Below are 9,682 nucleotides of genomic sequence, written 5' to 3' on the forward strand. Positions count from 1 at the left end.
CGGAAGGTTCTAGACCCCGCAGACACAGGCGGCGGTTGCACATCGGGCACGCATTCGATGCGCCTAAGGAACAGGACTTTAAATTTTATTTAATTTGAATTAATTTTAATTAAACAGCCACATGTGCGGAAGCCGACAGGGTCCAGATGAGCCAGCGAGAGGAGGGCCAGCCAGGCCCGCAGAGGACGCCAATGTGGCCTCTGTGAGGGCAGTGGCCGCGGCCCGTGGCCGGAAAACCGCCCTCCGACCACCCGGCCACACAGCCTGGCCACAAACCCCACAGCCCGGCCACACACCCGGGCTTGTTAGAGCTCCTATCAGAACCTGGGAAGGGGTTCTGATGCCTGCACCACGGTCCCCACGCGCCACGCTCCCCAGGGGACAAAGCAGAGGCGCCTGGGTCCCAAGGGGCGCGGGGTGCGGCTGGCGTCCCAGGACGGGGGCATCTCTTGGGGGCGGAGGGCTGGGGGAGAGGCCTGTGCCTGTGTCCCAGGGGCGGCGGCAACGGCGCCTCTGAGCGGGACGCGGCCCACGCGCGCACACAGGCGTCCGCTGTCCCAGGAACCAGGAACGACCCCCACCCCAATCTCAGACGCACCCCAGGGACCGCTCTGCACCTGCAGGGCGCCCAGCTCAGGAGCCACGGGGCCTTTGCTCTGCCCCCGCGGGGGGCGGGCAGCTGGGAAGAGGGCGGGGGGCTGCTGCCCACCCTGCACTATATTCAGCCCCTCTCTCAGGCCCCGCCCGACCCCGGAGTCCCGCCCCAGCAGCTCTTTCCCCTCTGCTCTTCGCTCTTCGACGTCGCGGGCCTGCAAGGGTTAAGCGCAGGCTCCGGGTACCGCTGAGTGACAGCCGGGCCGAGGGCCGGGGAGAGTCGGCCAATCAGCGGCGGCGGCCGTGGCGCACGTGGGCAGGCGGCCTCGCGATTGGTCCGCGCCGCCAGGCGGCCGCCCCCGCAGAGCCCGAGCCCACGTGCGACGCCGGCTCCTGCAGGGAGCGGATTGGGGGTCCGCGGCGGGGGCGGAGCCTGGGCGGGGGCGGGGCCCGACGGGTCAAAGGGGCCGGGGGCGGGAGGAGGCGCTCGCTGGGGGGTCCGGACCCGGCTGACCCCTGGGCTCCTCGCTCTGCGGGAGGTGCGTCGGCTGCCCCGGTTCCCGGGAGGGGGGAGCGGGCTGCAGCAGGGCTCCCGCGCCGGGGCAGGCGTCTGCGGTGGGGCCGGCTTCCGCTCCCCGGGAACTCCTGCTCACTCTGCAAAACCCCCTTGCAATCCTCCCCCCCCCCCTCAGTAACCGTCGCAAAGTGAGGCTCGGCGTGGGCACCTGCCGTGGGCGCCACCTCCACCCCACCTGCAGAGTGAGCGCCCGCGGGGAGGGGGCTCCGGGCGGCGGCGCGGGGGGCTGGGGGCGGCGGCCCCTCTCCGAGCCTCGGCTCTCCGACCTAGGGTTTGGAAGTTGCAGTCTCGAAATGATTTCCCCGTGCTCGCCCAGCCCCAGGCGCACCCCTTCCTCCCTGGAGCGCACCCCGGTAAGGAGGGCACAGCGCGGGGTGAGGGTCCAGGCTCCCACCCAGCGCCGCTGCCCGGCCCCCGTCTGGTCTTAGGCGCACCTGTGCGGCGGCCCGGCCAGCCCCTGCAGCTGCGGGCAGTGGAGCCGGCGGCCGCCTCACCTGGAGGCAGGTGCCCCGGCGCGGGCCCGCCCCGCAGCACCTGGTCGGTGGTTTGAAGGGAAAGCCCCCTCCCAGCTCCAGGGCCCGAAGGCTCCTCACCGTCAGGTGCCAAGGGAATCGGGTCTGAGACCCCCCCCCACAGTGGGCACAGCAGGCGACCAATGCCCCCCCCCAGGGGGGAGAACCCGGTGATGAGCAAGACAGAGCAGGGCTGTGGCTCCAGGTCTCGCCCCGCCCCCGCAGGCCTGGTCCGATCCCCGTGGCCTCCGTGGCGGGGGAGGGCCCGGTGGGCGGGGCCTGCGTGTGCGCACCTGTCCGTCTCTCTCCCTTGCCCCCCCCCCCCCCCCCGTGCAGCCTCCCTCTGGGACTTCTGCCTCCGAGGCGCTGCCGGCCCTGGACGGCCAGGTCACCCTGCGGGACCTCCGCGAGCGGGCTCCCAGGTGAGGGCGGCTGCGAGAGGGGGCCCCTCTGGGGGTGAGTGAGCTGGGGTCCCCGGAAGCCTAAAGGGGAAGTCTTTCCCGGCGCCCCCTGCCCCTGCCTGCCCTGCCCTCGGCGACTCTGCGTTCGTCTATGAAAATCCTCGCAGGTGTGCAGAAGCCAGGACTGGAACCCAGGCGCGGGTGTTGGAGTTGGGGGCTCCGCCTCTCGGGGCGGGGTGGGGTGGGCCCCCTGCAGGGACGCTCCCTCCCGCCTCACTGCCTTGCCCCTCCCCTCCCGCAGGCTCCCCTTGGAGGTGACCGCACAGCTGGAGAACATCTCCTACTTGGTGAGCCCAGCACCCGGCCTGCCCCCGCCACGTGGGTGCTCTGCACGGGCCCGGGGCGGGCTGCGGAGCCCCCCACACCCGCGGCGAACGCCGGCCACAGGCCTGGAGGCTGCGGCACGCGTGTCTTACGTGGTTGCTCCAGGGGCACCCACGCCGCAGGCGAATCTCGCCACGGGAGCTGGAACTCCGTGGTTGCAGTCGGTTGGGTGATCAGGGACGACTGAACGTGAGCGGGAAAGCCGCTGCCTTCTAGAACGTTCCAGAATGTTCTATATTCCCGGTGTTCACTGACTGTCGAGTCTTTGAAAATGCACCCGACGGGACTAAAGGACAGAATGGTTTTTCCGTGTGGATCTCGGTCACTCCCCAGATGGCCGCATGGCCGGGGCTGGACCAAGCTGGAGCCAGGAGCTCCGGTGCAGGGCCCAGCACGGGGCCGTCTCCCGCTGCTTCCCCAGGCCACAGCAGGGAGCCGGGCGGGAAGTGGAGCAGCCGGGACTCATGCCCGTGCGATGCCGGCCGCGCTGCGCGTGGCGGCATAACCCAGGCCCCGGACCCAAGGTTTTAACGTGCCTTCACGTAAATACCGAGCGTGGCCCGCGGCTACCTGGCCGGACCGGGCACGAGAACAGCCAGGAGGAGGCTGAAGATGGCTAAAGCGCCCGTTGCCCTGAGAAAGGGGAGGGTCCTGGGCAGGGCGGGGCCTGCTGTGGTGCCCAGCGCCGCGTGGGAGAGCATGGGGCCTCTCGACCTCCCGCTGCAGGGGGTCGAGGGCTCCCACGCCGAGTGGGCAGGGTGGGACCCCGCGGGAGAGGGCCTGCCGGAGAGGAAGCCCCTGGCCCCGCCCCCTCCCCCAGACCCCTGCCCGTGACCCTGCCTTTCCCTCCGCAGTTCCACAAGGTTCGACAGGACATCCGGGGACACCAGGAGCAGGTGCGCCTGCGGCTGGGGGGCTGCGAGCACCGGGGCCCTCGGAACACCCCCCAACCGAGATCGGTGGCTCCCCCATATCTGGGGGCTGCATCTCCAGCCTCTCCCGGGGGGGGGGGGGTCAGGCTTCATGCCAGGCCTGGGAGCTTGGGAGGGGGCAGGCGCCCGCCAGAGCCACAGCGCGTCCTGCGTCCCTGCCCCTCCCCCCCGCCGCCACCTGGCCCCTTTCTCCTGGTGCGGGCGGGACTTCTGGCCGTGCCAGCTGTGAGTGGCAGCGAGCCAGGGCCCTGTCTGCGAGTTAGCAGGGCCGGGGGCCGGGCCGAGGGGGGCCCGGAAGCTACCAGAACATGGTGACTCATTCATGAGCTCCTTGCCCACTGCTGCTGGCCAAGAGCCATTGTGGGTGCCAGGGGCCAGCCAGGACCGCGGGAGCCTCGCGCCCTCGGCGAGGGGAGGCAGGGGGGTGCCCCGAGGGGCTGGGTCAGGAGGTCAGGGAGGCTGGAAGTGGGGAGGCCTGGGCTGGAGATGGAGGGCACGGTAGGTGCAGAGGCCCTGGGGGTGGGAGGAGCGGAAGGTGGGAGGGGACGGGGTCTCGTGGGCCTTTGGGAGGCCTGGAGTTCTGACCCCCGGGAGTGGGAGCCGCGGAGGGCCGTGTGGGGCTGAGGGCAGGAGCCGGAGGTCCCTGGAGGCCGGCCCCGTGGGAGGCCGGCTGCTTTGCAGTGAGCGATGGGTCCATGGTGGATGGGTTTGGGGGCGAGACCTGGCAGCCGGCAGCTGTATCCGAGGGGAGGGGCGAGCCCCCCCCCCCCCCGCCGGCAGGCAGCCAGTGGTCCTGAACAGACCCCTCCCCCACCCCCTGCCGGCTGCTCCCGGGTTTCCCAGCCTCCTTTGCAAGGCTTTTAAAACCCCTGCCTGCAGCCCCCCCCTTCGTGCGCACACGCACACGCGGGGCTCAGGGCTGGGAGCGGACAGGAGGGAGCGAGCTCTTCACGCTGAGCGCATTAAAGTGCCAGTAAATTGCGCATTAACGAGCCGGGGTGAATTGGAGAGGGCGGGCTCAGCCGGGAACCCATCTCTGCCGCTCGGCTGCCCCAGGACAGGGGTGCTCATGGGACGGCCCCAGCCCCCCCATCCAGCTCCAGCCCAGGGTTGGGCACGCTCCGAGGGGCTTCCCTCCTCTCTGACCCGGGGAAAGTGGCTCTGATCCTCTGGGTCTCGATTTTCCCACCTGCGAAGTGGGGACGCCTGTCGTACCTGTCCGGTGCTGTACACAGGCTGTGGGAATACAGGTAACGGAACAGTTTCTCTCAGTGCAAGAAAAATTTTATTTGAAAGGCGGAGAGGGGGAGATGGTCCGTGCGTACGCCGGCTCAATCCCAAGTGTCCATGATGGCCAAGCCGGGCCAGACTGGAGCCAGGAGCTCGCTCTGAGTCCCCATCTGGGTGGCAGGGGCCCAAGTATGGAGCCCCCACGGCCGCCTCCCGGGTGTGTGCGGCTCAGCTGGGCCTGGAGCTGGGCGCCCCCGAGTCTGTCCGCCGTGAACCGGCTGCAGCGCCCGTGGGCCCTTCCCGGACCGGCCTGGGTTGGAGCCTTTTCGGATTTCCGGCGGCCGCTGGGACCAGGCAGCCCTGGAGGTCTCTGCCGTGGGCCGGGGCTGCGTGCGTGGGGCTGGGGTGAGGACCGCGTTCCCGAGTGGGGCCGTGGTTGGAGTGGAATCGCTCCGTGGCTGCAGGTGGGCGCTGTGGAGTTAGGCCCCCAGGTGTGCCCACCTCGCCTCGCCAGTCTCCCGTAGCAGCAGGTGTGGGGCCTCGCGGCCCAGGGCACTGGGCGGGGTTCTGCGCATGCTCCGTGCTGCGGCGAGGGGGGCCGTGAGCACCCCTCACCCTGGCGTGCGGCTCCCGCCTGTGGGAGCGGCGGGCACTTTGGCGAGTGGCTGGGGGGCCTGGGGCCGTGACACTAACCCCACCCGCACCATCCCGTGTGGCTGTTTGTTCTGGAAGACCGATGGTGCAGGGGCCCAGGCGCGTGGGCCCACCCTCCGCCGCCGTCCCAGGCTGGATGGGAAGTGGAGCAGCCGGGGCTTGAACCGGCGCCCATGTGGGAGGCCAGCTTCGCACCTGCTGGGCAGCACCCTGCTCCCCCGCCCCTGCATGCTGTGGCGCACTAGAGCTGCGGCCTGTGTGTCTGTGTAGGGGTGTGTGTGTCAGTCTGTCTGTCCTGCCGCGGCCGTACAGGAGGGACGCACGCGTAGCTGGGAGTGGAGATTGGCTTGGAAGTGACACTGGGTGCGGAGAGCTAGAATGTGTTGAATTCGCGTCCCCCTCGCTGCTCCGGGGGGGGGGGGGAGACGAGGGTGTGGACCACGGTGCCTCCAGCGACTCCGTCCTGGGCAGTGCTGGTCTGGGTGTTCGCGTCTGCCCAGTAACTTCGCCGTTCAAATATTTAAAAAGAGTTTCGAGCAGAGGGGGAGAGATTGATCGATCGATCTTCCCTCTGCCGGCTCAGTGCCCAGGCAGGGCTGGGCCAGCCAGGAGCTCCATCCGGGTCTCCCAGGCGGGTGCAGGGGCCCCAGCACTGGGCCGTCCTTGGCTGCTTCCCCAGGCCACAGCAGAGAGCTGGATGGGAAGTGGAGCAGCCGGGACTCGAACCGGCGCCCATGCGGGATGCCAGTGCTGCAGGTGGCGGCTTTGCCTGCCATGCCACAGCGCCAGCCCTGACTTCTTTTCTATGGTTTATTTGGAATTCGGGTGACACAGTGAGGTGCAGAGATCTCCCCTGGTTCACTCCCTGAACGCCACAAAGGCCAGGGCTGGGCCAGGCTGAAGCCGGGAGCTCCATCCGGGTCTCCCACATGGGCAGTGCGGGTCCCAGCACCTGCGCCCTCACTGCCACCTCTCGGGGTGCGCATGTGCGGGGCACAGGCTGGGCCGCACAGGCAGGACCCCGACCGGACACCCCGAGGTGGGAGGCGGGCGGCCCGGCCTCCGCGGGCCCCAGGCGAGGGGTGGCCCTCAAGTTTTCATCTGAAACAGAAGCAGCTGGGGGCCCCGCCCACAATCGGCCCCCAAACCCGCAGAGGGGGCGGGGCTGTCCTGGAGGTGCACAGCCGTGACCCTGGCGCCCTCCCCCCAGCTGGAACACTTCTCCCAGCTGCTGGAGGCCTGCAGCCAGGCCCTGGACACCCCGACGCAGGAGGTAGGGCGCCGAGCCCCTGGGGGGCGGGCGGGGGCGGGGCCCTGGGCCTCTCGGGACCCCTCATTCGCTGCCCCAGGGGGCCCCGGACTCCCCTGACGCCGCCCAGGACCAGCGGGTGCCCTGCAGCCCCAAGACCAAGACCGCCCAGGGACCCAAGGTCGAGACCGCCCGGGAGTCGAACGCTGAAGCCCCGGTGGGCACGAAGCCGCCGTCCCCCCGGCCGCAGCTGCCCTGGGGCCCGGGCACGGACACCCCGCCGGAGCCCCAGTTCTGGCAAGATGTCCTCACGCGGCTGCTGTGGCAGGGGTTTGCCAGCCCCCACGACACGGCGAGCGAGCTGGGGGGCCAGGGTGAGCGACCGGCGGGGGGGACGGCCTGGGCCGCGGCGGGGGGGGGGGCGCATGGTGACCCTGCTCCCCTGTCCCTCCACCCCCTCCAGTTGCAGGCACAGAGCTGGCGCCGGGCCTGGTGAGTGCGCTCGCTGCGGGGCCCAGAGGGGGTGGGGTGGGGGCGGGGTGCTCCTCCCCCTCCCGGGCCAAGCAGGCCACACCGGGCCAGGCCAGGCCGTGTTGGAGCCACGCGGTGGCCACGGAGCCGGGCCAAGCTGCTAGGGCAGCCGAGAGGCGCTGACCCAGGCTCGGCGCTGACCCGGCTCTGCTGTTGCCGGGGTCAGGAGAGCAAGGAGCCGGGATCCTGCGACGTGGGCACGAACACGGGTGCCGGAGCCTCCACTCAGAGTAATCCCGGGGGAAAGAGGGAGGGCGGGGCGGCTCACCAGAGGGCCCGCCCCCAGGCCGCAGCCCCCTTGTCTCTGCCCAGCTCCCCAGCCTGCCAAGGCCGCCAGCGCCCCGGAGGGGTCCCGAGATGACCGCGTGAGTGTGAGCCTGGCCCAGGTAAGACCGGGTCTGTGTGTGAGGGCCGCCGGGAGGGGCGGGCACAGGTGTACACGGCCGATCTTGTCCCACTCACAGGAGCCTGTGGGGAGAGCCCGGCCGGTTCTGAAGCTGCTGTGAGTGTCTCCGGGGGTGGGGGTGGGGCGCAGAGACCCCCCCCCCGTGTGTGGACAGGAACACGGGCGGGTCACGGGATCGGGGCTAGGAGCCCCTATGGGAGGGGCCCAGGACAGGGTGTTGTCAGCTGGGAGCAGAGAGGGGGCATGGTGGTTGGGACCCCCGGGGGTGAATAGGAGTTTGCCTTATGAGTCGCCAAACTCCAGGCAGAAAGAGGTGCGTGGTTCTGGGGGCCGGGGGGCTGGGGAAGACGACGCCCTTTGGGGCCGACTCGGTCAGCGCGTCACCCTGCGCCCCCACCCCCAAGCTCCTGGGACCCCGAGGATTTGGAAGACGCCGCGGCCCACGGGCGGCTGGCCGTGCCACACAAGCTGGACAAGGCCCGCACGCTGCGGCACGGGGAGCTGGTGCTGGCAGCGGCCGTGAGCAGCTTCACGCGGCACGCGTTCACCTGCGGCAGGGGCGGCGTCAAGGTGTGGAGCCTCACAGGCCAGGTGGCCGAGGCCCGGCTCCCCGAGAGCCACCTGTTCCCGGGGGCAAAGGTGAGGGGCGGGGCCGGGGCAGGGCCTGCGCGGGGGGGCGGGGCCCGCGGGGGTGGGCGCTCACGGTCCCCTCGCCCCCCGCAGACCCCCGGCGCCTACCTGCGCGCCTGCCTGCTCACCGCCGACAGCCGGACCCTGCTCGTGGGCGGCCACAACCTGACGAGCGTGAGCGTGTGGGACCTGGCGGCGCCGGCCCTGTGCGCCTCGGACCAGCTGCCGTGCGTGGGCGGCACCTGCCAGGCCCTGGCTGCCAACCCGGCGGAGAACTTGGCTTTCGCCAGCTTCAGCCACGGCGTGGTCAGGACGTGGGACCTGCGCAGTCGGAGCGTGGTCAGGTGTGGCCCAGGGCGGGCGCGGGGTCCTATCTCCCTCGTGGGCGGAGCTGCGCCCACCACGCCCCCACGCCCACAATGAAAGAGCCAGGCCCCCTCCCTTCCCCCCCTTCCCCCCTTCCCCCCTTCCCCCCCCTTCCCCCCCCTTCCCCCCCCTTCCCCCCCTTCCCCCCGTGGTCGTGACCATGACGTCAGTGGCCATCACTGCACAGGTGTCTGGGGTGGTGGTAACGACACATGTGCTAACTGCGCCCTCCCACTCTAGTGCCCAGAGCCCCCTCCCCGGCTCGGGGCCTGGGGCCGGGGAGGTGTTCATGGCGCAAGCGCTCACAGGACCTGGGGCACCGGCGCGCACGCGAACAAGACCGGAGGGCGTGAGGGGCCCACGGCGCCCGCCCACCCCTGACCTCTCCCGCGCAGGGACCTCCCCGGCCCCCGCAACTGCGCCAAGAGCATCGCGATCAGAGAGCAGCAGGTGTGGGTGGGCGGCCTGGACGCGTGCCTGCGCTGCTGGGACCTGCGCGCCGCGGGGCCGCCCCTGCAGTACCAGCTGGAGTCCCAGGTGCGGGCCGAGGGCTCGGCCGCGGGCCGGGAGGACGGTGCTGTCCCCGGTGCCGCTGCGGGGGCGCGGGGTGAGGCTGTGGCCCAGGCTCTGCGGCGCTCACGGGGGCACACTGAGGGCAGGGCAGGGTCCGAGCCGGCCTCTCGCCTGTCCCCCCCGCCCCCGCAGATCATGAGCCTGGCCCACTGCCCCCAGGAAGACTGGCTGCTGCTGGGCCTGGCTAACGGGCAGCAGTGGCTGCGGCGGCCCGACGGCAGCCAGGTGCACATGGCCGGGCGCAAGGACAGCGCCATCCTGGCTCTGAGGTTCTCGGCCTTCGGTGAGCGGCCCGGGCTGGGGTGGGGGCGCCCGCTGTGGCCTCCGCGCAGGGTGGGAAGGGCCCCACCCGTGCCCCCTCAGCGCCCGTCTCTCTGCCAGGCCGCTGGTGGGTGAGCGTGGGCACGGACGACCTGGTCAGCATCCACACGATGCCCCTGGGCGCCAAGGTGTTCCAGGTAGGGTGCAGGCGGTGGGGAGCGGGGGGAGGCCCCGCGGCCCCGGCTCAGCCCGCCCCTCGCCTCCAGGTGCCCGAGGCCACCGCCATCTTGTGCTGTGACGTGTCCAGCGACAGCCGCCTGGTCGTCACGGGCGCCGGGGACTGCGCCTCCGTGTACCAGGTGGCCTACTGAGGCCCCGCGTC

At 71.3% G+C, this 9,682-nt stretch overlaps 1 protein-coding gene across 2 annotated transcripts; it reads left to right on the forward strand.

Moving 5' to 3' along the window:
- The first annotated feature begins 1,068 nt into the window (after nt 1-1,068).
- Nucleotides 1,069-9,682, forward strand: TLE6 (TLE family member 6, subcortical maternal complex member). 2 transcript variants are annotated; one of them, XM_062184913.1, is made up of 18 exons: nt 1,069-1,133; nt 1,287-1,353; nt 1,442-1,524; nt 2,020-2,105; nt 2,386-2,431; nt 3,323-3,364; nt 6,495-6,557; nt 6,634-6,907; nt 6,997-7,025; nt 7,231-7,294; nt 7,377-7,450; nt 7,529-7,566; nt 7,875-8,109; nt 8,194-8,444; nt 8,862-9,003; nt 9,172-9,322; nt 9,421-9,497; nt 9,567-9,682. In XM_062184913.1, exons 3-18 carry the CDS (start codon nt 1,465-1,467, stop codon nt 9,669-9,671), a joined length of 1,737 nt encoding a protein of 578 aa, XP_062040897.1. In that variant the 5' UTR covers nt 1,069-1,133; nt 1,287-1,353; nt 1,442-1,464; the 3' UTR covers nt 9,672-9,682. The 2 variants fall into 2 exon arrangements, with proteins under 2 accessions (XP_062040897.1, XP_062040898.1); XM_062184914.1 differs by having other exon boundaries at nt 7,875-8,040.

The sequence above is a fragment of the Lepus europaeus genome, unplaced genomic scaffold (assembly GCF_033115175.1).
Source record: "Lepus europaeus isolate LE1 unplaced genomic scaffold, mLepTim1.pri SCAFFOLD_105, whole genome shotgun sequence".
Lineage (NCBI taxonomy): Eukaryota > Metazoa > Chordata > Mammalia > Lagomorpha > Leporidae > Lepus > Lepus europaeus.

What these genes read in the sequence shown, in the direction of transcription:
- TLE6 (XM_062184913.1), top strand. Translation starts at nt 1,465, where the DNA reads ATGATTTCCCCGTGCTCGCCCAGCCCCAGGCGCACCCCTTCCTCCCTG. An exon ending in TCCGGGGACACCAGGAGCAG is followed by an intron (nt 3,365 to 6,494) that starts GTGCGCCTGCGG and finishes CCCTCCCCCCAG; the next exon opens with CTGGAACACTTCTCCCAGCT. An exon ending in CAGAGCTGGCGCCGGGCCTG is followed by an intron (nt 7,026 to 7,230) that starts GTGAGTGCGCTC and finishes TGCCGGGGTCAG; the next exon opens with GAGAGCAAGGAGCCGGGATC.